The sequence below is a fragment of the Moschus berezovskii genome, chromosome 12, assembly GCF_049115385.1.
Source record: "Moschus berezovskii isolate FMDL1 chromosome 12, NW_MosBer_1.0, whole genome shotgun sequence".
Classification (NCBI taxonomy): domain Eukaryota; kingdom Metazoa; phylum Chordata; class Mammalia; order Artiodactyla; family Moschidae; genus Moschus; species Moschus berezovskii.
Genome location: NC_142471.1, coordinates 91923662 through 91950370, shown reverse-complemented (window position 1 = coordinate 91950370; position 26709 = coordinate 91923662). Strand labels below are relative to the sequence as shown.

At 47.3% G+C, this 26709-nt stretch overlaps 1 protein-coding gene across 3 annotated transcripts in view; it reads left to right on the top strand.

The window, feature by feature from the left end:
- The window catches only part of C12H10orf90 (chromosome 12 C10orf90 homolog), a 258213-nt gene that overhangs the window by 167112 nt on the left and 64392 nt on the right, over positions 1-26709 (top strand). For all 3 annotated transcript variants that reach the window (XM_088842544.1, XM_088842543.1, XM_055425902.2), the window contains 2 exons: positions 5738-5829; positions 14454-15570. In XM_088842544.1, coding sequence (XP_088698670.1) covers positions 5738-5829; positions 14454-15570 — 1209 coding nt within the window. The remainder of the gene's footprint in view (positions 1-5737; positions 5830-14453; positions 15571-26709) is intronic.

Below are 26709 nucleotides of genomic sequence, written 5' to 3'. Positions count from 1 at the left end.
GTCATTTTGGGCAACTTCCTTAAATTGTCAGTCTGACTTCCCCCTGGGGAATGAGTTTTAGTTTGTTTCAAAATAACCGCACGGTGCCATCATCGATGGCTTCGTTCTAATTAAAGACATTGAGTAAAAGTCCCATTGCCAACCCCTCGGTGCGTTCTCCAAAAGCCGTGGGGTGACTGTGAGTCAGAAGAGCTCTGGCTCCATTCGAGGGCCTCGAGTCACCGTCTGTGCAGGCACTCGATCGTCTAGGACCCACAGTGCCCTTGGGGTGAAGCGGCATGGGTGAACCAGAAGGCTCGGTCAGGCCCAGGAGATGCGCTCTGTCCCCCTCTCCCGGAGTTTCCCGATCAGTGGGTCTGCAGGTCAGGAGGCAGGGCCTGACACTGCGGGTTTCTGACGTCACCCTGTGATGCTGGGGCTGCAGGTCTGGGGACCCACACTGAGATCCCCCGCGCTTGGTCAGCACAGTGAGATGCCAGCGTGTCGAGTTTCCAAGAAGCAGAGCCTGAGGTGGGAATTGAGGGGCACGAGGGGGCAGGTGCCCTTGAGGACAGAACCCAGAGAGAGGGAGAGAGGCCTGATGGGAAAGCTGCAGGGGGTGATAGGTGGGCCCTGGGGGCAGGCTGGCCCTCGGGTTATGCTCTGGTGCAATCCGCAGCGTTGCCCTGGCAGTTGTACCACTGTGAGTCCCCACCGGCTGTGGGCCAAGGCGGAGGAAGCCTTCTGTCGAGGATGGTTCTCCGAGAAGAGCAAAGCTGCGAGCCTCTGACAGCCGCCTCCCTGCAGCCGCGGGCAGCCGGACGGTGGGGCGGGAACAGGGTCAGCTCCGCGTTCCAGTTCCTAGCACTCCAGTTACTAGCTTGGACCCAGGCTGCTGACTCGGCGATGAAGCCCCATCCAGTGTGTGTCCTCCAGGTGCTCAGGGTCCACGCTCTGCCAGTGTCCCTTTCACCAGGATGGTCTCCGGCTGCAGAGTGAGACTGACCTGCTGGCCCGCAGACAGGCAGCCACCCAGTGAGAGCTCTGGGACAGGCCAGCTGCAGGGGAAGGAGCAGACGGGCTGGCCCCTCCTGCCCGGGCAGTAGTACCTCTTCCAGAGACCTAGGCCAGTTGCCCGTGGGTCCTGGGTTCTGCAGATATCTGTTTTGGAGACCCGGATCCCAGCTGCTGGAAAATGCCCGGACTCCTGCTGGCCTTGTTTTCAGTAGCCTGCCTCAAATGTCCACCGGCTTTGCCTTAGTCAGAGATGGCAGGGTGGGGCCCCCAGTGGAGGGGGGGCTTTCTCAGTAATGACAGTGATGTGGTCAGGTGGGAAGGGACAGGGAACCTGTCACCATGTGCCAGGAACTCTGCTCAGTTCTTGGTACTTGTCATCACTTATTCCTTGGAACACTCTAGGAGACAAGTGTTGTGTTTCCTCTGACACATGGGGAAGTAAGATTGACAATTTAAGCTGCCCAAAATGACCTCAATTGCCCAAATGGTTAGTGCCAGAGACAGAGTTGGATTAGCGTCTTTCTTCACCTAAAGTCTCTACTTTTAACCAGTCTGGTGGTTTAGTCACTCAGTCGTGTCCGACTCTTGGGACCCCATAGACTGTGGCCTGCTAAGCTAGTCTGTGCATGGGATTCTCTAGGCAAGAATACTGGAGGGGGTTGCCATTCCCTTCTCCAGTGGAGGGGATCTTCCAGACCCAGGAATTGAACCTAGGTCTCCTGCATTGCAGGCAGATTCTTTACCGACTGAGCTATGAGGGAAGCCCAGCCTAGTAAGCTCTCTTACGGCTTCTGGGTCATCAATTAATGCATGCATTGCTGTAATCACACCTCAATTTTACTCAAAAACAGGCTCATAACTCTAAGTTACAGCTTTGCCATTTGTGTGGATTCCCACAAACATTAAAGAAAATTTAAACGTTGTAATCATGGGATTCATAAGACTTTGATTCCTTCTTTTCAGTTAAAGTTACATTTTAAGAACTTTCCCATAGAGTCATCATTTTAAAGACCCTACATTCCAGCCAATACATCTACCTCAGTCTCCTCAACTAGGCTGTGATGGGTATCATACTGGTCTCACAAACTATGTACATATCCTCTTGCCTAGAACCTGTGAAGATATTACCTTTTAAGTGGCTCAGTGGGAAAGAATCCACCTGCCAAGCAGGAGATGCGGGTTCAGTCCCTGGGTCAGGAAAACCCCTTGGAGAAGGAAATGGCAACCCACTCAAGTATTCTTACCTGGGAATTCCCAAGGACGGAGAAGTCTGGTGGGCTTTAGCCCATGGGATCCCAAAAGAGTTGGACACGACTGAACAACTTAAAAAAAAAAAGGCAAAAGGCACTCTGCAGGTGGGATTAAGAACCCACCTAAAAAGAGAGGAGTGTCCTGTATTATCTGGGTGGCCCAGTCTAATCAGAAGGATCCTTATAAGAAGGAATGGGAGCATCACGGAGGTGTGATAATGTAAACGAAGTTTGGAGTGATGAGGGACCATGAGTCAAGGAATGTGGCAGTCTCTAGAAGCTGGCTGAAAGGCAAGGAAAGGCAAGGAAAAACAGGGTCTTCCCTAGACCCTCCCACATAAGTGCAGCCTTGGGAACACCTTGATTTTAGCCCAGGGAGACTCGTATTGGACTCAGATATCCACTGTAGGATAATAAATTTGTGTTGTTTAAGCCACTGAGTTTACGGCATTTGTTACAGCAGCAAGAAGATACTCATGCACAGACCCTGCTTATCTAATCTCGGCAGCCTCCCTCCTCCCTTCTAGAGATGCTGCTTCTCCATGGCTAATGTTTGTCTGTCGTTGTTCAGTCATGTCCAACCCTCTGCAACCCCATGGAATGCAGCACACCAGGCTTCCCGGTCCTCACCGTTTCCTGGAGCTTGCTCAAACTTGTGTCCATAGAGTCAGTGATGCCATCCAACTGCCTCATCCTCTGTTGTCTCTCTCTCCTCCTGCCTGCAGTATTTCTCAGCATCAGGGTTTTTTCCAATGAGTCGGCTCTTTGCATTTGGTGGCCAAAGTATTGGAGCTTCAGCTTCAGCACCAGTCCTTCCAATGAATATTCAGGGTTGATTTCCTTTAGAATGGACTGGTTTGATCTCCCTGCAGTCCAAGGGACTCTCAAGAGTCTTCTCCAACAGCACAGTTCAAAAGCATCAATCCTTTGGCACTCAGCCTTGTTTATGGGCCAACTCTCACATCCATACATGACCACTGGAAAAAACCATAGCTTTGACTAGATGGACCTTTGTTGGCAAAGTAATGTCTCTGCTTTTTAATATGCTGTCTATGTTTGTCACAGCTTTTCTTCCAAGGAGCAAGTGTCTTTTAATTTCATGGCTGCAGTCACTATCTGCAGTGATTTTGGAGCCCAAGAAAATAAAGTCTTTCACTGTTTCCATTGGTTCCCCATCTCTTTGCCATGAAGTGATGTTCATTGCATGTTGTTATATTTTGTGCATTGTGCTATTTAGGTCATTTCACCTTTTTCCAGGAACTCTATGAAGTAAGCCCCACTATGTCCACTTCATAGCAAGGAGCTAAGGGGATGCAGAATCACCTGCCCAAAGTCACACACATAGTTAGAAAGCCTGGAACTTTGTGGTCTGATTCCAACAACCACTGATGTCTTGGTGATAGGGACCGTTGGGGTCTGGGTGGGAGAGGAGCAACTGCCTTGGACCCGCTCATTAAGGATCGTAACCAGGCTATTTACTGAGCATTAACACCACATCCCTGGAGAAGGAAATGGCAACCCACTCCAGTGTTCTTGCCTGGAGAATCCCAGGGATGGGGAGCCTGGTGGGTTTCTGTCTATGGGGTCACACAGAGTCGGATATGACTGAAGTGACTTAGCAGCAGCAGCAACACCACATCCCACCCCTGGTAACATACGGGACCTGTAGAACACAGATTGCAAGGCTGGGAAGGAGGTGTTATTACCTGCATTTTAGGGATGAAGACTCCCATCCATAATGTGGAGGGAGGGCGAGCATCTCCCCTCTGCAGGTGAGCTCGGGGCCAAGCTGGGATGCAGGCCAGGCTGGTTTGGCCCCAGGCCTGTGCTGACTGCGGAGTTCTTAAACACAGACCAGAGCCTGGAAGATTTCCGTCTTCATCAGCTTTATTGTCAGTTCATCATGATGCATCGACTCTGCACAGAAATCCATGACATCTTTCAGGTCTTAGATTTGTGCTTCACGGGAAGTAATCCGTGCACATCATGTTAGATGAATGTCTCTGTCACTCAATACCAGGCTCAGATGGGGACATAGCCACACGTCTGGGTGGATCTGATGGGGGCTCTGTTATCACCAAGGACGAGATGAGACGTGGATATATTTTGGATGGGTCAGTGGTGGCCCTTGAAATGGCCATATCCTGATGCTTTTGCAAATCTGCCAAACTTGAAAATGCCATAGCATATCATTTCCCCCATAAGATGCTTGAAATTTTATCTAAATTCTTTAGTAAACCCTTCTCATGAACTGATAAAGATGCTAAATTTGAGAGCTGCTTTCTTAGATCTCTTCTTTCTCGTCATCAGCACCAGCAGCTGGGAAAGCATTCTTTGCCGTCTTTTGGAAAATCACTCTTCTTGGAATAGCCGCATTGTGAAGGCAACGCTGTAACCCAGGGCTGTGTTGCAGTGAAGGCTGTTCGCTACCCACCTTCTTGGGCTTGACTCACGTCCCTGCTTTGGCGGCAGGACACCAGGCAGACGTCCTGATACTGCAGGCTTGCATCGCAAAGTGCAGTTTCCTTCTCCTCGGCTTTCCATGAGGGGTGCAGGGCTGGTTGGGTGGATTAGGAAATTCCATAGACTCGTCCATAGTTTCCAAGCTGGTGGATGGTGGAGCCAGGACCCGAGCCCAGGTTCTACAATTATTGGCCCCTGCTGTGAGCACGTGGACCTGAAGATATTCTTGGCTGCTGCTGTGGCTGGTGTTTATGTGGAGGGTGGTCCACGGTGTCTCATTTTTTCCCCACAGTGTCTTCACAGAATTATCCTCAGATATTCCAAAGCAGCTCCCATATCAGTGTTTGAGTCGCTCACAGCTCCTTCCAGAATGACTGTGTTAAGAGGTTGGATGAGAGTTGATCTTGCAGTTCAGGCTTTCTTAACTCCAGGGATGTTGAGAAATCCATAGGCATGATTCTCTCTTCTGCTGGGTGCAAACTCAGAGCACGGGTGAATGTGTGAAGGCTAAACTTATTCACTTATTAATACTTCCAAGTCTGGGAACGTAGAGCAGCAGTATGGAAGAAGGCATCTTGCACCCTGATAAACTGAATAACAGTGAGCTCAGAGCCTCCACGGGTGGGTGGAGTGGATGAGGGGAACAGGCAAGGTTTTTCTCATGGGTCCGAGGAGCCTAGATTCACTATTGGTTCATATAATACTTGCGTGTTAAGTCGCTTCAATCATTTCCGACTCTTTGCGATCCCATGGACTGTAGTCCACCAGGGTCCTTGGTCCATAGGATTCTCCAGGCAAGAATATTGGGGTGGATTGCCATGCCCTCCTCCAGAGGATTGTCCCTGACCCAGAGATCGAACCTGTGTCTCTTATGTCGTTGGCATTGTCGGGCAGATTCTTTACCACTGGTGCCACCTGGGAAGTCCATAATACTTGAGTAGGTGACATTAAATTTTATAGTAAAGTTATATACTCCACTTTATCCTTTCATATACTAAAAAGTAGCAATATTATTTCCTTTTGCCTAGGATTACGGGACAGCCAGTACAGTCCCCACGATCAAATTGCCCTTAAAAATCTCCAGTCTGATGTTCCAGAGAAGAGATCTGACTTCACCGAGGTAACATATGTTTCTAACTCCTAGAGTAGTCAGCAAAATGCAGCCAACTGTAAAATGTGATCACTGGCCTACTTATGATGTGTTTGCATTTTATTTTGTTTAGTCAAAAGTGGCATCAACGCAGCAGAAAATCTAACCATCATGCTAAGACTTTACGTTAAAGCATGCAGTGTGTATTCATTCATCCTTTTATAATCTTGACCAATAATTTGTAGATTTTCAGTATCAGAGTATGGTGATCAAATCTCAGCTTTAAACCAAAATTAATCTGCTAGAGAGGAAGTATGATGCCATATGGCATTTTGAAGGTGGAGAAGAGGTAATTTGAAATCTAACAAGCTAGCACAGGTTGTTATAACTGCAAAAAGTGTCAGCGGTCTCACACAGGGAAGAAAATTAGAGGTCATATTTACAAAATGAAGTGTTTCTGATGCTAGACAATAAAGAACTCTGTGTACACAGTGGTAATGTTGACAGCCTATCACAAGCCAGGCTCTGTCTAACTGACTCTTTTCACCTTAGCACAATCCTGGGAAGGAGAGACCACTGGCTTTCCATGTCCATGGATTCTTCCTCTGTGGATTCACCCAACTGTAGATCGAAGCTATTTGGGAAAAGAATCCCAGAAAATTCTAAAGAGCAAAACTTGAACATGCTACATGCCAGTTTATATTTAGATATAACATTTACACTGTATTGCAGGCTATAAATGATCTAGAGATGATTTAAAGTAAACAGGAGGATGTGCATAGGTTATATTGCAAACACTCTGAAATTTTTCACAAAGGACTTGAGCATCCTTGGCTTCTGGTATCTGAGGAGGTGCGGTCCTGGAACCAACCCCCATTGGATTCTGAGGGACAACTGTATTGTTATTATACCTGTTTTGCAGATGATAAAATGAAAGCTTCAGTAGCTCCAGTAGTTGACTTGCTCCAAATCTCACAGCTCATAAGCTGTCTGGCTCCAGAGCTTTTGTTCTGATCTTGCTCGACAGGGCTGGTGTAGAGAAAGTTTCATTCCAGTGAACAGAACTTGAACTATGGACTTTCCTGCCTGAGAGAATTGTCCGAAGTGTTACAGTTTACAAGGCATCTCTTGTCTTTCACAAATGATAATTCTGCTGCCAACTTTTGTAATTATGAAAGAGTGGAATTATAAGAATTGATCCCTCATAGCATTAATGTAGCCAAGGTAAAACATAATTTTGTGCCCTAAATACTCATCTTAGGTATTATCCTTTAATTTAACTTTGTGTTTAATAAAGTTCAACATATCCTTAGAGATCCCAGGCTGAAATCTCACACAATGGATGAAGGCCACTATTCTGGGTCCTGAGATTTAGTCATCAATATTTAAAGCTATTTCTATGTGGAACATGGAGCTCCCTATCTGAGATGTGCAAATGTGTAACTATAATTAATGTGCTCCCTGAAAGCAGGAGCAGGAACCCCGGGTTGCAGGGAGGGAAATGATTTGAAGGAGCCATGGCCCACTGAGAACCACCCCTGGGAGGAGATGTCCATTAAGAAGTGGAGGATAATGTGAAGGTCAGCTGCTGCTGTTTTAACAAGAAAGATACTGTCTGAAGATCTTTCCCACCTGTTTTTCACATTGAGCTAGTCAATTTCAGCATTTTTCTGGTTGATGCTAAAATTAATCAGTTTGGTCATTCACGATACAGATCTTTGGCTCCATGTGGCTGGATCTCAATAACACACACACACACTCATATACTCACACTTGGCCATTATCTATAACTGGGCTAACTCTCAGAGACCACGCCTTCTAAACATCTACTTTGCAATGATCCGGATCCTCTGCTTTGATCATGACAGTGGTGTGACTTTCAAACTTCCCTCCTAACTTTGAGCTCTTCAGGCTTGCCCCTGGGTGGGTGCTATAAGGATGGGTGATGAAACACTCCAAACGGGCGCCCTTCCTTTGTAACTGCCGTAAATCTCTGCCTCTCCTCCAGAGCCTCTGCAAGATTGATCACTTTTCCTTTCAAATTCATCGAAGCCATAGAAATGATATGCAGGCACTTCTCCAGCCAAGTGATTACTTAAAAGGAATGAATTATGGAACCGAGTTTTCTGTTTAAAAAATTTTTTTTTTAATTTTCCCGATAGCAAAAATAATCGTAATTTCATGTAGACACTTAGGAAAATGTAGGAATATATAAATAAGGAAATACGCATGCACTTTTAAGCACGCAGCTGTAATGTATATCAACGTTTATAGTGTCCTTGTATTTCATAACATTCTATCCCAGGCAACTTCCCATCCTTAGTTTTAATTTCTACAGAACATGAGGCAATCGTGCATGCCATGATTGACTTACCCAATCCGCTTTGAAAAAACATTTAGATTCTTGCCAGATTTTCACTTTCATATATTACACTGCGTTGAATCCTTTGGATTCTAGTGAATGTGTGGAAAGATAAGAGCTGCAGGCTGGAGAGGGAGAAAATCTCCAGTTTTTCCATTTTGTCTTAAAAAACCACCTTTCCTTATTGTTACATACCAGAGGAACATTTGAAAACACTCTTACATTTAGGATGAGATGCTGCTGGGTTGGCAGATGACCTGGAGAAGATGATTTTAGATCCCCCCAAGCGGGAATGAGCACGCTTGCAGCTGATGCAAAGGTGACTACAGAGTGTATCTGTCGGGAGGTGGCACAGAGGCTCCACTGGCAAATAGAGTTGTAGTTTGCAGAGCAGCTATGGAAAAGGAAAGCACCGTCTCATGGAGAATAATACAGATTTCAAAGCTGTAGACTGGATTCGATGCTGATCCAAGTTCATCTGGAGGAAATAAACTGCTCCAGGAATAGAAGCACCCTTACTCCCGTGGTTCCGGATCTGATCTTCCTGCTCACCTGCTGTTTATCTCGCGCATCCTTCAATTTATGAAATGGAGCCCTTCTTAGTAATATGCCTTAAGGCATAAATATAAAGTTAAAAACAATCAATAAAATGCATAAAGCTATGAAAGTCGTTATCAGCTCTACAGAATCAGGTTGGAAACATTTAAAAGAAATCAATATCTTAAAGCAGCATTTATGAATGAGAGAGTGTTGTGTGGGATGGTCAGGAAAGGGATGATTTACTACCAAAAGCCTGATGTAAAACCCAACTCATTTGCCCTCTTTCTGACCTTGAATGTTCCACTTTACATACGAGATTATTTTCGTCCTCTCCAATCAACTCTTACATCAGTTAATTTTACATTAGATAAAAGACACCTTGTTTCAAAGCCATGTTCAGTTAACCAAGGACAGATGGAGTGACACCTTGAAACAGCTTAATTGGGGAAGATATTTGATGTAAAAGATGTGATTACTTTTAAAGAAAGTTTGTCCTGTTTGAAAAGTGCTAGCTGGATAGGCATACCAAGTGGCCTGTCTGTCTCCTCTCTTTCTTGGTTTCCCGGCCCAGAAGAGAGCAGGATGTGATGTGATGTAGTGGAGTCTGTTATGGACTCAGCTGTGCCCCCCGCCACAGATTTACAGGAGGAAGTCCTCACTCCTCAGAGTGTGTGTGTAGAGCAGGGTCTTTAAAGAGATGATTCAGGCTCAGTGAGGTCGTTCGGAAGGATGGGCCATCGTCTAATATGACTGGTGTCCTTGTAGGAAGAGTTTAGGACATAGACACACGCAGAAGGAAGGAACTCTGAAGATACCAGAGAAGGCGCAGAGCTGCTGGCACCTTGGTCTTGAACTTCTAAGTTCCAGCTGCTGCTGCCAGGTCACTTCAGTCGTGTCCAACTCTTTGTGACCCTATGGACTGTAGCCCACCAGGCTTCTTTGTCTATGGGATTCTCCAGGCAAGAATACTGGAGTGGGTTGCCATGCCCTCCTCCAGGGGATCTTCCTGACCCAGGGATCAAACCTGCATTGGCAGGCAGGTTCATTACCGTTAGTGCCACCTGAGAAGCCCTCTAGAACTGTGAGAAAGTAAAATTTCTGTTGTGTAAGCCACACAGACTGTGATACTTTATTAGAGCAGCCCTAGGAAACTGAGATTGATTTTTTAGGAGTTTAGATCTTATCTTTAGTTATTTACTAGATCTCAGTGAGAAAATAGGATTTCATAAATAAAACTGCCCATACGATTGTGATGTAGATTGAAGGGCAAAGAGTACAATGTTTCCTTTTTAATTTCTCTGTTTATTGGTTGGTGCTTTTGTCAAAACTGAGTCTAAACCCCTGAAAGAAATCCAGTAGACTTTAATCTAATAATCCCTGGCCTGGCAATTTGATGACCTGCTTGATGTGACCTCCAGTCTGTTAATTCCATGAAGCCAGGAAGTTTCCTCTGCACCCATCACAGAGCCTGGCACACAGTAGGTGCTCAGCAAATAGTTGATGAGCAAATAAATACAGTAAGTTCCCTACCTATGAGAAAGTTCCATTCCAAGAGCATGTTCATAAGTCCAGTCTGTTCGGAAGCCCATCAAAGTTAACCTCGGTACCCAGCTAACACAGTCTATCTAGTACTGTACTGTAATATGTTTATAATATTTTTTCACACAAATAGTGTATACATAAAAACAAACAGAAAATTTAAAAAAAACAGTTTTAATCTTAAAGCATCATGAAAAATACAGCAGTATGGTACAACAGCTGGCATACAGGGGCTGGAAACATGTTTACTTCTTTGCAAGCTTGCAACTTGAAAGTTCACATGTAGGGGACTTACTGTAAATGGTTTGACTAAGACTCTGTGTTATGAATAACAGAATTTGCATTTAAAATAATTAACATTTATTCTACAGTCATATTAACAAATTTCAATGTATTGGGTATGCAATGGGTTGTTTCTATTGATGCAATTCAACCTCAAATGCATTTATTATAAATTCCAGTAAAATATGCATAGTTTCGATATAAATACCTCCTCATGTCTCCATAGGTTTGCTTACCTCAGATATCCACTAATTTCTGCTGACTCATGAGACAAGTTATACCCTGGAGTTACATAGAATGTTCATGTCTTGGGAGGTACTTTCATGCCCATCATTGGTTTTGACCTCCACAACTCCCATATGAGGTAGTGAAGGCAAATGGATTTTCCTTTGAAACTGGGCTTGCATCAGCATTGACCTCCCTGGAACAGGGTAACTCTGACATCTGGAGTGATGATGGAGCTTCAGAAATAAGTTCAGATTCACATCATTCATGTGAGACTTCCCTTATCTGTTTGCATCTAATGGGATCAAAATCACAGTAGCACTTGCAGCCCCAAAGTAATGAAATGGTGGTTGATTCTCTAGCCCATCCTTTGGGCCTCTATGACCTCCTGTAAACCCACAGCCCTGAGAGTATCCATCTAGTGTGGGTGCTTTGGGCTCCTGGCCGCAGCTCCCTGACGCAGCTCAGGCGAGCAGCCAGCTTGATGCAATGAGAGTCGTTTTCTGGTCTGCCCTTGTTCCAGGTGAGATGGCCTTCACCCACTCCTAGAAACACACCCCTTGTTTCTGACACCCCTTGTTTATATCAAGGCCAAGGCTCTCATGCAATCTTGAGCCTAAAGGATGGAGTCCCCTTTTAATGCTTGGGGCCACGGTACGAGGCAGCCTGGCTTCTCCATGACAATTACCCTGTTTGTCCCCTGGCTCTATAGCTGTGGAAACCAAGGCTGCCCCCACAGTCCTGTGGCCAGTCTGGAAGCCCCTGGCCCAGCATCCTATCTTACCTGTGCAGAAGACTCACCTGGCAGATGCTTAAAAATACAACTTCTGAGCCTGTCCCCTGAGATCCTGACTCACCTTAGGTCTTCAGAGGGAGGGGCTCAGAAATCTGCATAAGACACAGATTTAAATCCCAGGTGTTCTCTCTGCAGGTGCTCACTGGCCCAAACTTGGGGAGACTTGCACTCCAAGACCAGCACTGCCCCGTTTCCAACATGGATATTTGCTTTTCTCTTGGAAGACTCCCGTCAAAGGGGTTTCTTCTGGGGGTGATTAAGCGCTTTGTAGACTGCATGGGAGCAATTATTATCAGAACGAAATTTTACTAAAATGGGAGCGATGATGTTCAAGACAGGTGACCTGGGGTTGGCACCAGATGAACTTCGGTTTTCTTGTGAGTGAACTACAGCCCTGGAACGTGCTGTGTGCAGGGTTGGGGGGGAGTGGGAGGGAGGGGTCTCGAGCATCCCAGTGGCTCTCTGCGTTGCTGGTCCTGCAATCAACTGGAAGCTTTAAAGAGGTTTGAGACAGGGGAGGGACACAAGTACACCTGTGGCTGATTCATGTCAATGTACAGCAAAAACCACCACAATATTGTAAAATAATTAGCCTCCAATTATAATAAATAAATTAAAAGCACCAATGTCTGGGCCCCACCCCCGAGAATTCTAAAGGAATGGTTGGAGAGGAGGCCTGGGCGTTGGGGGTTTTGTAAGAACCTAGACGATGCTATGTATCCTGGACTGAAAATCACTAAAGAGTAGCCCCTGCTTTAGAGAAGAGGCTTCAAGCAGAGCCTGGCTCGCACTGGCCCTCTGGAGAAAGGTAGCCACGATATTCATTATCATCACTGCTGTGCTGCGCAGAATTTGAGATCCTCGTTCTCCAACCAGGGATCCATCCCATGCCCCCTGCAATGGGCGTGTGGAGTCTTAACCACTGGACTACTCCCTCTAAGACCAGAGCTGCACTGATTCTGCCATGGATATTTGCTTTTCTCTTGGAAGACTAGTTCTGGTTCTTTTGCTTCGTTTTGTTCTTTTATGTTTTCTTGGCCATGTCACTTAGCATGTGGGATCTTTGTTCCTCAACCAGAGATCAAACCCCGAGGCCCTCCACTGGAAGAATGGAGTCTTAACCGCTGAAGCAACAGGGAAGTCCGACGTTTTGGTTGATTTTCAAGGTGGCGCTCCTCTCTATTTCTTCTTCACCTAAGTCTTGTCATCTTTTCAATTTGCAACTTGCCACGCGTCTTTACTTTTTATTGTATTTTATTTTGGAGTATAGTTGATTTACAATATTAACCTGTATCTTTCAAGTGTAGCACCTGTAAGCTGGTGGAGATTGCCGTGAAAGCAAGAAAACAAAGGGAAAACCAAGAAAGACAAACTGTCCCCCTTCCCGTGTCTGATTGCAAGGATGCAAGGAGTCTTGGGTGCTAGGATCACATGCACGGGTCCTCCAATCAGAAGTCCAGCTGGAGGAGAGCATACCGGTAGCTGAGTGAATGAATGTGAATCTTGCTCTAAAGAAAAGAAAAAGCCACTGCGCTTTCTTATCCCATCTTAGGAGAAGAGAACAATTTGCTCTCATCAAACGCAGGCCCTCTCCTGTTTGGAAAGACCAGCCACCCCACAACTCTGTCCGCGGTTTTCCATGAGCTCCCTGGGTCACCTCCATCAGGCTGCCAGGAATGTTGGCTAAAATTCAGACGTCTGTGCCCCACCCACAGACCCGCAGATTTGGGGTTTGGGGAACCTGCAAGTGTAATGTCCCTGGCGATTCTTGGGTTCCTTGGTGTTCAAGAGCTGCCGCGGTCAGAGCTGAGCACAGTTACGCCTTCAGGACCCCAAAGTGAAGATCCTGCAGGTAGCGTGGGGCGAGCAGGTCCCTGGGTTATTTGGGGTGCCTTGCAGTGTATGCAAGGGTTCATCTGAAGCGCTTGAAATAAGGAACATCAGCACAGGGGCTCAGAACCCCGCGAGCATCCCCTGGTGCTAGACATGCTCAATCTTCCGTGTGGTTTTCTGCAGTACTTCGTGCACACATGTGATAAAATCAAAATGACGGCAGAGTCTTCTTCCTGGTCTCGACCTGGATAGATGCTTTATTAAAGATCACAGCATGGTGCTTTGACACACTGGTGATTGACTGTCAGGATTACGAAGCATGCAGCCCCTTGATCATTATACTGGACAAGAACTCATGCTCAGGTACCTGGGCATTGAAATGCCACAAAACTGCATCTGTTTTGGCCCAAACCCCCACCCTCATTCCATCCTGTTATGTGCTGTCATTACTGTGTTAGTCTGGGCTGTTGTCAAGCTTGGGCGTTTGATTTCTGTTAATTTTGGTTTCTGGACTTTGATCCTGTGATGTTGAGCCTGGGTGAGTGACTGAATTCCAGTGTAGACCCAGTGGAGATGGAGGACTCTGCTGGGGAGTTGGGGACTGAGGTCAGAGTCGAGGTGCTCTTTGGAATCGCATGTGCTGATCCCATGGAGGAGCCTGGACTCATCTCCCACAAGTCCCAGCCGTCCTGCACAGTGCATCTTCCCTCTGCTGTGAAGCTGTGACCCTGCATCCAGGTGCTCCTGGGCCTGGTGAAGGTGACTGTTGAAATCTGATCATCCCCATCCACACAGACACCATTAAATAAGCTCGGTATAGACACCAGCAGAGCAAAACCAATTCCCCAGTCAGAGAAATTTTTGCAGAATGTCTAATCATTTCACAAGCAGATATGGGTTTCCTGCCCTTCGGATGCTCAGAGGTGGTGGGTGTCAGGTGTGTGATAAAAGGCCTTGGATGAGAAACACTTGAGTGTTAGGAAGGACACTCTCCAGCATCCTCTTGGCCCTTGAGAGAGTTATCTGCCTGTATTACAACAAGCTGCTTGAATAATTGCCATCTTTTTCCATTTGCAGGGGACTCTGGCATCTCAGAATACAAAAATGATTTCATCCATAGTCATTTCACAGCTGATTGATGAGAATAAATCAAAAGAAAATGGGGCTGCGCTGCCTGCGCCGTGTGCATATCCCATGAAGCCATCTCTGGCTAATCGCAGCAGAGTCACCATTAACAGGGCCTTCGAGTTCCTTCCTGGAGGACTGGGAGTTCAGACCCTGGTGGGGGAGCCAGGACTCAAGCCACCGTCCAAGGAGGAGAAGCTGTGCAGTGGTTCCCAGAAGGGCTTTGCGTCCATCACCATCACAGCCAGGCGTGTGGGTCCCCCTGCCAGCACCCTGGTGTGGGAGGCTGTTGGGGACCCGCCCTGTGTCAAGTGCAGGGCCCGGGATGCTCTGCTTGGGGACCCCTCTGCTCTGGCCAGCAGTGCCGATCCGAGTCAGCACCATGGGCCTTTCACCTGTACAGAGTTCTCCAGAAACAGCTGTGTGATGGGGTTGGAGGTCCCCGAGGCCCATGCCCAGCTGTGTGAGGGACATGGGTACTGGGTCACCAACGTGGACCACAGGGAGGATCACTTTTCTCCAGGCATCTCGCGGTCACGGGCAGGAAAGAGCCCGCTGGCGTTCAGCTCGTGTGTCCATCTCAGGGTGTCCCAGTCGTGTCCCAATCCCATCTACTATCTGGACAGGTCTCTCTCGGTCCCTATGGAGCCACCTCAGCTTGCTGGCCCTAAGATGCACAGATCCGTCCTGTCCCTCAACCTGAGCTGCAGTTCACACAGGCTGACACCAGATGGAGTAGATGACACAGAGAACCGGGAGCCTGGAAGCAGAGCCCTGAAGCCCGAGCTCCGGGAGGGAGCCCAGGACCTCCTTGGCCCACGCTGGAACCTGGGTTTGCAAGGAAGTTTCCTGAAGGAAAACCCATCGTTGGGGCAGGTGCGTTTCGGGAACTTGGGGGCTGGCAGGTGTCCTTGGAGAGGCTCTCCTCCTTCGGAAAATGCAGAGGCGGGAACTAACCAGATCACCATGAGAAAATGGAAGGAGGACGAGGCAACTCGCTGTCCCACCCGTGGTCACAGTCAGGCCAACCAACTGTCTATTCACATCCCGGGCTGGAGTTACACGGCAGGTGAGCGACGCTTCCATCCTCCGCGCCACCAAGGGCAGACCCCTCCCCGCTTCAGGTCACTGGTGTAATTGCCAAGGTGCTTAGTGAGTTTCTTCTAGGTCAGGTACTCCAAGAAGCAGTTCTCAGTAGTGGCTTCATCTGCTCCACTCAGAGCTGACTGTAGCTCCATATTGATGTCTGATTGGGTAGATGTTCTTAGATGACACTTCTGTAAATTATGAAAGGTCTTTGCATGAACTTGTTTCCATCAGTAGCTCCAGACCATATGTAATGAGTAGGAAACTCGCCCCAAGTGAAGTTCCTTTAGGCCCTTGTCGTTCCCAGGGAGGGTGAGAAGAACCAAGGGCCACCCGCTCCCAGCTGTCTTGTCCCTCTGCTCTGAGCATCTGCGTGTCTGGAAGTGTCCAGGCCTCTGTGCTGTTTATTTTTCAGTTGGGTCATTGATATTGGTGGTTTGGCCCAGAAACCTGGACCGCCAGGCTTCGTCATGGAGAATATATGTGAGAGTGTGAGTGTCTGTCTGGAGTGTGGATAGCAATTATGGGATGTTTTCAAAAAGAGGCAAAGTGGGGACTCTCCATACCAAACGGCAAAAGCAGCAGTTTTCTGTCCCCTTAGTTACGTTTTCTGGGGGCAAACTGGCCAGGATGTTTGCCTTTCTGCCATTGGCCAGGGCCAGGCAGAATTCCCAGGGTCAGCTGTTTTGGGTACCCATCACGTTTCTGGGGAGGTTGGAGTTGGAGGTGGAGTGGGCCTTAATCAGAGGTCAGATTTCTTTCCTTCCTTGTGCATACTTCTGTGAGAAACTCTGGTTTATGAATTAGTGACTTACCACTTGGGGAAAATATTTAAAGATAATAGTAGTGAAATTGAGTAAAATGCGTATGTAGCATATGCGTAATAATTTTATGGTACAATTTTTGCCCATTAAAAGCTTTATTAATTAATAAAAATGACTGTAAAACATTTTAAAGCTATAATGTGTGTATAAATGTTAAATGATGTAATTAATTTTAACAAGTTATATATATTGAATGCTCAGAGAATTTTAAGGCAATTTGACATGGCTTTCAGAACTGATGAGACTGTTGAATGCCTCGGAGCCAGGCAGACTAATTGCAACTAGGAAAATGTAAGCAGCCATCAGTGTTGCAAAGCTGGGCCTCACTTTGGCTTTTAAAAGACATTTCTCAAGCCAGCCATTTCTTCTTCCCTGTTGATGAAGATTCTGGAAATATATGGCCTGTACTGTTGCACGCTTCCCTGTTGAAGCATACCCTATTCTTTGTGCAGCGTCTCATGGTATGAAATCATAATTTAGATTTACAGCACTTTCAACAAAAGAGCCTTAAAAATCACTACAGCCAGGACTCAAACATTTATCTCAGAGGAGCATGAGCAAAGAAAATCCCCCCATCTTATTCTTGACTTTGGCGCAGAGAAGGTTTTTGCTTGTGACTTTGTGAAATGACTGCTCCTATAACTGGCTTTCTTAGGCAAAAAGTATGAGTTAATTTTTACCTCTCCTGAGCTGACCTCCCTCAGAATAGCTCTAATCCTGATGAGGCAGGTGTGGAGCATTTGAGAGGCTCTAAAGACTGTGATTCATGGGGTCGCAAAGAGTCGGACACGACTGAGCGACTGAACTGAACTGAACTGAACTGAACCCGCCTGGCCCTGCTCTACCCTTTGAGGAAGGAGAATCTCACGGAGGCAGATCACTTTCTCAGAGCTGCTCATTTATTATTTTGCAGCACATGGAGAAGCCACACTAACTCTCCGAGCCTGTTTCCTCATCTGGGTAATTACAGAAGGGGTTGGATTTGGTATTCTTGAAGCTTCCCTTAAGCTTTAACAAATTCTGCTCTTTTTGAGATGAAATCTATAAGGGAAAGGGGTTCCATGTGACTCTGGGCCCTCAGTCATGAAGTTCAAAGTTACAGAACCTTGGGCTCACTGGGATACATGTGTTCATGTGTATAAATGCGCACACACACACACGTCCCTATAATGTTGTGCTCTCTCACTCAGAAACTCATTTGCAATGGGATGCATTTCTTCCCAGTGACAAGAAAGCACTTCTTGTTCACGTGATAGGATCCTTGCCTGAAATGTATAAGCACAGCTCATCACGGATTCTAACTACCAGTCTGTCCTAGCGCAGTCAACACAAGTCTGCAAGGGTGAGCTCTCTGACCTTCAGTCTTGACAAAGCTTTTTAACCTTAATGCGAGTACTTGCCAACAGTGGTGATGCTCATTAAAACGCGAAGGAACTGTCTGTGTTTTTTTCATTTGAAACTGGAATCTTAGCTGAGGCATTCTTGACAGCCTCCTGTGGCTACACATGCTATTAGTGGTCTTCGTACTTCATAGGTGAAGTATGGTTCATCTGTGGTTCATCAGAAGAATCTGACTCTTTGTATCTGAAGGATTCCAAAATATCAAATGAGCAGTGTCCTCACTAGCCGACTTGCAGTCTGCTGCAAGGTAGGTGCAGCCCTGGAGATTCTGCACAAATGGAGGCAAAGCAATTTCAGCTCTAGTTATTAGGTCATCAGACAGACAGTCCTATAAATTGTATTCTTGAAAGAGCCTCCAGGACACACACCCAGAAAGATTACTAAGATTAGAGAAAATGAGATTCTCTCAGGTGCTTTGTGTAACGCAGATTGGCTGTGTCTGCCAGGACACGCATTTTCAACAGACCCAGGGCTACTTGCTGTCTTTTCACAGGCTGAAGGCTTGGAAATGGGTTCCCTCTTTGTTCATTTCCTCTGTTCCTGTAAGTTTGTTACTTCTCCACTGTTAGAAGCATCCTGCTGGCACCTGGTAGGTGGGCAGCCAACCAATCCCGGCATCTGCTGGTAGGGAAGCATTTCACCATCACCACCACCGCACCATCACCATCCTGTCAATGCCTACAACACACACTGTGGAAATCTAGAGGCCAAGCCCTGGGCTGCATGCACTGTGTTCATTACTCTGAATCATGCAAGTCCTTCTGTGAAGAGAATATCATTATTCCTATTTTGGAGAAAAGACAGACAATGCTTGAAGGTTAAATAACTTGCCCGAGCCCACCTGGCCAGGAGGTGCCATGCTGAGCTCAGTCCTGTGTGTCTGGCTCCAGCTGTGCCATCCTCAGTGAGCGCGCAGAATAGATCAAGTTAGGAAGGTGGGGACTCTCTCAGTGGTGGCCCCATCTCCATTACCACTGTCCAAGGTGATGCTCAAACACTGCTCCTGGGTGTATAAATAAGACCAGCATTTGGTGCCCAGTTACCCTGGTAGAATGTGTTGGGAGAATAAGCAGCACAGTTAATTTCCAGCTAAATGTAACAAGCCGTGCCATTGACACAGTTAAAACTTCCTGGCTCAGATGTCCTTCCTAGCCTGAGATCTGTTCTCCTGGTGTTCTGCGGGACATGCAGTGTTGACCTGGATGTTTCTGTCCTCACTGGGTGTTGCATGCCTAATTCAATATCGAGTTCCATATGTTACTTATTGCCAGTTTCATTTCCAATCTGTGGTCTAGATCTGAAGCTTTCTGCTATTCCCGAGACACCCAAGTAGATGAGCCAGAACCACCTGGTTCTATTTCAATGCTTGTGGAGAAGACCCTGTTGAGTGGACACCGTCTGCCAACATGTTGGCATGTTCTAGGTGGATACCGATGTTCCAGGTGGATGCGCCATCTTAGAATGGCTATGGTGGCCTTGGTCTGAGAAGTCCTCAGCGGAGTTGTCAGAAGACTAAGAAGCACAGCATTCCTTCTGTGACCTGCAGTCACTAGTGGCCAAAGCTGGGAGTTACTGGAGAGGGAGGAAACCCTTCCAGGTCACGGAAGGAGTGCTGTGTTTACTGTCGTTCTGACGCCGTGATCTAACGCATTTGTAGCAGTGAGGTTTATCTCATGAAGAAACCACTTCCACCATTCAAGGGGAGGCTACATGACACTGTGTGTATACATGCCAGGTCTACCAGAGAAGCCTGCATCACACTCAGCTCTCAAGCCCAGGAAGACTTCTCGCTGGAAATGCCAGAAGACATTTGAGGAGGAACCCTTGTTTTACAACTGAGCTTTTTTCTTAAATGATCTAGAACTGGGATTGGCAAGCTTTTTTTTTTTTTTTTCTTTTTGGAAAGGTCCAGGTAGCAATTAAGTATAGGCTTTGCAGGTCACATGGTCTCCATAGCCACTACTCAGCTCTGCCATTGTAGGATGAAAACAGCCACAGACAACATGTAAATAAATAAGCAGGGCTCTGTTCCAATAAAACTTTGTTGACAAAAGCTAGCAGTGGGCCAGATTTGACTTGCCAGCTATAATTTGCCTGCTCCTTATTGTCTATTCTCCAAGACAAAGTTTACCCTGCTGGCCATTATTCCATGTTGGAGTCTGTGGAAATCCAGCTCTGAGATGGCCATGAATGGACATTTATTGCTCAGTGCTCTTGGAATGGCACTCGTGGATGGGCATGTTGATGGCTTTAGAACATGAATGTTCTGTGATGCAGAATGAAAGCCTCGGAGGGCTCTGAATTTGAAGTGGCCTTTCAGAGTTACTCTGGGGGCAAGGGGACAGGGCCTCAGTCCTGGGAAGGGCATGTGACCTTTGGCGAGCCTTCTGGTTGCCATAGTTATGCTGAACTTACAAGGACTGTCTTCCTGCAGGACCCCAGCAGCAGTGGGGGACTACCTCCTTCATCCCAGAGGAGAGGATCTGAGTGCATCCCAGGTGGCCGGTCTACAGTTTAATCATTCTTTCCTCTCTGTGGCCTCATAATTCTCTAAAACAAGTTGAGGATCTTTCAGGGCTGGACCTGGGGCAGTGGTGGTGGACGTTGGGGGGTGGGGCGGGTATGGATCTTAGCACCTGTATGAAGAAATCCCACCCTGGACAATTTTTGTTTTGGTTTTTCTTTGTTTCTTTTTGTTGTTGTTGTTGTTGTTTTATAGGCACTCCAAGAAACCTAACTCCTTTGGTTTACTCGTGCAGATCCACTCCTCACTGCCCCACTTCCCAGAGGCACTTGCTTCTTGTTTTGCCCTCTCTGCCTTCTCCCTGCCGTTCCCTTTGCTTGGGAAAGCCCTCTCTCTCTCTTCACTGATGCTGACTTTCCCAAACCCTTTCCTGGAATGTCTTCTCGGGTGTAGCTGCCATTCGGAAAAGCTCTCGCTCTTCCTAACTAGTCCTGCTGTTGACGTTCACTCAACAAACGCACACTGAGCAGTGGGGCCGAGAGCAGTGACTCGGGCACAGGGTGGCAGGGGTGCTGAGACGCGGTCAGATTCAGGGGCTGTTTCGCCAAGGACGGGATGGGTGGGCAGTGCCCTCAGTGGCCGGAAGTGCCCGCAGGACGCGTCTAACCCTCTGCGGAGTCCTGGGGCTCCTCACTCAGTGCTTCTCAACCGGAGGGGGACCCTTGCTCCCCACAGCCAGCGCCTGGCCAGCACTCACACGGGGACTGCACGCCCTCCTGCCGTGGGGAGATGGCTGAGGACCAGGTGCACCATCTTAGGACGGTGCCTGCTTGCTGGGAAGCAGTAAGAGGAGACTTGAGAAGAATGAGATTTTGCATTTTGTGTTATCGTTCATAGCAGGGGCAGCTAGGGAGCCTTAGAATCCTCTGACCAACGGACAGTGAAACAGGGCCCCTGGTGTGTACAGCTGAGAGCAGGGTGAGTAAACCTCAGCCCGGGGACTGAACCAGCCCTCGGCCCATCATTGTCAATCAAGTCTCACTGGAACGTGGTTGCTCAGTCACTAAGTCATGTCCAACTCTTCACGCCAAGGACTGCAGCATGCCAGACTTCTCTGTCCTTCCCTATCTCCCGGACTTTGCTCAGACTCATGGCCTTTGAGTCAGTGATGCTGTCCAACCATCTCATCCTCTGCCGCCCCTCCCTTCTCCTGTTGCCTTCAACTTTTCCCAGGATCAGTCTTTTCCAACAAGTCAGCTCTTCCCATCAGGTGGCCAAAGTATTGGAGCTTCGGCATCAGCCCTTCCGCCAAGTGTTCGGGGTTGATTTCCTTTAGGATGGGCTGGTTTGATCCCCTTGCTGTACAAGGGAGTCTTCTCCAGCCCCACTGGGAGCCAGCCGTGGTTGTCCCTTCACACCCTGTTCTGTGGCTGCTTTGCACTGCCCCGTGGTGTTGGGTCGCTGGGACAGACACTGACCCCCAGAGCTTGCAGTATTTACCACTGTCTTTACAGAAAAGGGGCGCCAGCCCCTGCTCAAGGCGTGCTCCGGGTGGCTGCGGACGGTCTCCTCCCCTCATCGTCTCCGTGTCTGTATCTGTGAAACGAGAGACACAGGCCAGCTCTCTCCTCTCCTAGGACGTGAACATATGCACTCTCCTGGCTCTGGTTTTCTGTCACAGGAGCTGTTCAGACACGTCTGGTTGTCAGGTTGGAGAGGTACTCAGGGTCACAGGGCAAAGCTCTCTCCCGGCGACCTCGCTTACTCTGGGGTCTCCTCTGCCTCTCTCACCCGCCCCTGTCTGGCTTCCTCTGATTCTTTCCTCCCCCTCCCCGGAGGTAGGTGCCCGCTGAGCCTCACCTACCTCACCTCACGCAGCTCTCCTGCCTCTTTACACATCAGCAGCAAAATCAGGCTCTTGCCTGCCACCCCCTCCCCATCCTCGATAAGTGGCTGGGATGTGTGTCCAGCCCTGGCACCTCCTGGGGGTGCCAGACCAGACTCCTGTCTAGACAACCTTCCCTCACTCCTGGGGGGGCCATGGGCAAGCCTTCCGTTCCACAGAGCGGACAGGAAACCCACACATGGTCAGCTCACCACGCAGGTTACACTCTGGTGGGGACACAGACGTCCACCGATACCCCTAGACATGTGTGTCATCATAGACTGTGGTCGGTGCTAAGGGGAGGAGAGGACCATGAGAGAGAAACAGGGAAGCTTCCGTTTAGAAGAGGGGACTGACCAAGATGGTCTTTCTGAGGAAGGGACATTTTTATTTTTACAGTTTTAATGGAGAATTGTTGATTTGCAGTGTCGTGTTCACTTCAGGTGTACAGCCAAGTGATTCGGCTATATGTATACATTCATTCTTTCGTTTTCAGATGGTTTTCCCATATTGTTTATTACAGAGTATTGAGTGGAGTTCCCTGTTCTCTGCAGTAGGTCCTTGGTGGTTACCTGTTTTGTATGCAGGAGTGTGTGTGTGTGGTTCTTTTTTTTTAATAAAGATTTTTGATGTGGATCATTTTTAAAGACTTTATTGAATTTGTTCCAATACTGCTAGTTTCAAGTTTTGGTTTTCTGGTATGTGGGACCTTGTCTCCCTGACCAGGGATCAAACCCTCTCTCCTTGCATTGGAAGGCAAAGGCTTAACCCCTGGACTACCAGGGAAGTCCCTGTATGTGATTCTTGAGAAACATATACATGAGGGACCAGCGTGTGAGGATGTTTCCAGGCAGAGATGAGCTTGGCATCTTTGAGATGCTGAGAAGGCCAGTGTGTCTGCAGCATAGCAAGCAGGACCATGAGGCTGAAGCTCGAGGCTGAAGAAGGAAGCTCGTGAAATGGTTTGGGCTAGGGCTTTGAGACCGGAATAAGGATTGACAATTGTATCCTGACAGCAGTGAGATGTCATGATATGGTGTATGCTTTAGGACGATCACCTTTCCTTTTCGGAAGGTGAGGGATAAAGGGGGTGAGGTCATTGCCATGCAGTAGACGAGAGTCGTATGGGAGGATGGAGGCTGGGAAAAGAGTCTGATGGTGGGATTCACAAGTCTTGAGTATCGATGAGGTCAGAAGAGGGATGGCAGTGGCAAGGATGACATCTGACTTCCCGGCTTGGGCACTGGGAGATTTGGGGGCTTTTAAAAAAGACTTTGTGTTTTTGAGCAGTTCTGGGTTCACAGCAAAATTGAGGGGGAAGTACAGAGATTTCCCATACGCCACCCCCCAACATTCACAGCCTCCCCTCCTCTCAACATCCACCAGCAGAGTGATGTATTTGCTACAACCGATGAACCTACATTGATGCATCATTGTCACCCAAAGTCCATAGCTTTTATTAGGATTCACTCCTGGTGTGGACCTCCGATGAGTTTGGAAAAAAATGTATAATGACATGGATCACATAGAATAGTCTCGCTGCCCCCCGAAATCCTTCCCTACCCAAACTCTGGCAACCACTGATCTTTTTAATGACTCCATAATTTTGCCCTTTCCAAAATGTCATATACTTGGAATCATACTATACGCCGCCTTTTCAAATTGGCTTCTTTCACTTACTAATAGGCATTGAAAACCCCTCATGTCTCTCCATTGTGTGAAAGCTCATTTCATTTGAAGTGTGAATGATATTCCATTGTCTGGATGGACCACATTTTATTAATCTGTTGACCTAAACAAGGACATCTTGATTGCTTCCAAGTTTTTGGCAATTATGAATGAAGCTGCTATAAACATCCATGTGTAGTTTTTCATGTAGACATAAGTTTTCAACTCCTTTGGGAAATACCACGAAATCTGATTGCCGGATCATATGGTAAGAGTGTGTCTGGTTTTGAAGAACCTGCCAAACTGTCTTCCAAAGTGGCGGCACCATTTTGCATTCTCACCGGTAATGAATGAGAGCTCTCGTGACTCTCTATCCTTGCCAGCATTTGGTGGTATCAGTGTTCTGGATTGTGACTGTTCTAATAGTTCTGTATCTTCTTCCTGTTATAATTTGCAATTCCCTGGTAATATATGATGAGCATCTTTTCATATGCCTATTTTCCATCTGTGTGTCTTCTTTGGTGATGTGTCTATAAAAAGTTTCGGTCTGTTTTTTTATTTGAGTTGTTTGCTTTCTGACAGTTAAATATTAAGAGCTCTTCATATATGTTGAATAACAGGGGAGAAGCTTGTTATCCAGATGGGGAGAATGTGAGGAGAGGTGTGGAAGATCCCAGGTACCCTGAGGACAGGTTGTATCTGAAGTGTCAGTGGGGCATGCAGGTGCAAACTGCAAGCTGAAAGTTGGACCCATGAACCCAGAGCCTGAAACGGTGTTCCAGGACAGAGTTACGGTTTGGGGGGTGTTCCCCCTAGAATAGATGTTTTATGCCACAGCAGTGTTTTGCGAGCACCTAGGAAACGAGAAGGGCAGGCGGCAATAGGCTCTGGGCACGCTAAGGTTCAAAGGTCTGGCAGGAGCCGCCGTTTCAACTCGTCGCTAGAACTACCGTCACCAAGGCCCCTGCTCTTCTTGCTGTGGTCTTGCTGTGTGTCCTGCGCTGTTCCAGATACTTCATGGGTTTTGATCTAGTTACTCCTCCCTGAAAGTTTGTAGGAAAGGTGCACCGATTACCTTCATTTTCCAGGAATGCACAGCTACCTGGGTGGGGGTGCTCAGTACCTCTGGCTGTGTTCCATGGCCTTCTGATGGCATGTCCCCGACCACTGTGGTCACTTTTCTGCTCAGATTTCCTCCTGTTCTTGGTAAGGGTCCCCTTACCTCCTGGCTCCCAGGCTTACAAGTTAGTGTCAGCTTTGCTTCCTCCCTCCTCCTTGCTTCCACATTAAAGCAAAGTGGAAAGTGGGAAGTCTCTGAGGCCCATCCCTTTTTCTCCATGGCCACAGCCACTCTCCTCACTCAAACCTTCATTATCTTCATGAAATTTCTGTGCACCAGGAGATTTATTTTCCTGACTATAATACATTATAGGCAACTGTGAATAACAAAGAGCAAAATAAAATGCTCAGTACCCTTGAGTAATCACGTTTCACATTTTGGTGTCTTGTCCTCCATTCTCTTTCTATGCATGTCTGTTTTTTGCTCACAAATGGCTGAGATCCTGCTGCATATGTAATTTCCCTCTGGGTCTCTGCCACTCAATGCTGTATCATAAATTTTTCCTGATATTAACAGGACTTTATGAAGATAGCTTTCACTGACTATGCAGTGGTGTGCTTTATGGATATACCGTAGTTTAACTAGTTCTTCATTGTTGGTCCTTAGTAGTAGTGACTCGTTTTTCACTTTTTGGAGTAATACTGATGTGAACACTGGGCTTATAAGGGTTTCTGTATGCTGACTTATTTCCTTTCGAAAAAATACCCTTGAAATGGAATGTCTAAATCAGAGAGTATTAGCCTTTTTAAGGTACTTGACACATATGCCAGTTTAGACTCCAAGAGAAGCCTAGGTGAGTGCCTTTCATGCTTGGCCAAGATTAGGTATTAATTTGCAAATGCTCCCAAATTTCCAAATGAAAAATTGCTGCTCTGTTGAGATTTGGGCTGGTGTTTCCGTGGTCGCTAGTAAGAGGGAATATTTTGCTTCCTGGTTCCTGCTTCTCACCGTGACCTTGACCATAGCTGACTCAGTGCCCCCCACCCCCATGTTGCCTTCCCTCTCTCCTCCTTGGCAGCATCAGCATTTGGGGCCAGATAATTCTCTGTTGTTGGGGCTGTCTGTGCACTGCAGGATGTTTAACAGCATCCCTAGACTTACCCACGAGATGCCAATAGACCCCCCTCTCAGTGGTGACAAGCACAGATGTCTCCAGAATATATTTGGGTTGGGGGAGAAATGACAGAATCATCCTTGATGGAGAACCCCAGGCCTGCTCTGTGTCCAGCCTCCCTATAGCCCATCGGTACTGGGGACCACCTGCTTAGCAATCCTCATAACTCACCAGACTGTGACATAGCCTCAGGGCATCTTCCCAGTTCCATCTCTCCAGGACTGAACTCCCAAGAATTCAGTTGCCTTTTAATGTCGTGTATTTGCTGTGTCTTGGGAGCCTTTTTTGTTCTTTTAGACAGTATTGTCCTGGAGGTCAGGATCCAAGTCCGAGTTAATGGCAGTGAGCCCTCCATACGTGGCAGTGAGCCATGGAGCCCAACACACGTGCTCAGGACCTGAGTGATGACCCAACAAAGCCTTGCTGATGTCAGGGTCACTTAAAAGCTTGCTACCTTTTCTTCTTCAAACCACCTCTCCCTGTGATCATATCCAAAACCTCTCTGGCCAGGAAAGGGTGGCGAGCCATGTAAGATTCACTGTTCAGAGGTAGGTTGTGAACATGAAGTGAAAGCCTTCCTGCTTTGTTTTAAAATGGAGGGAAAAAATTCTCAAAATATTGTCCCTCTCCAAGAACTTAGTAAGAA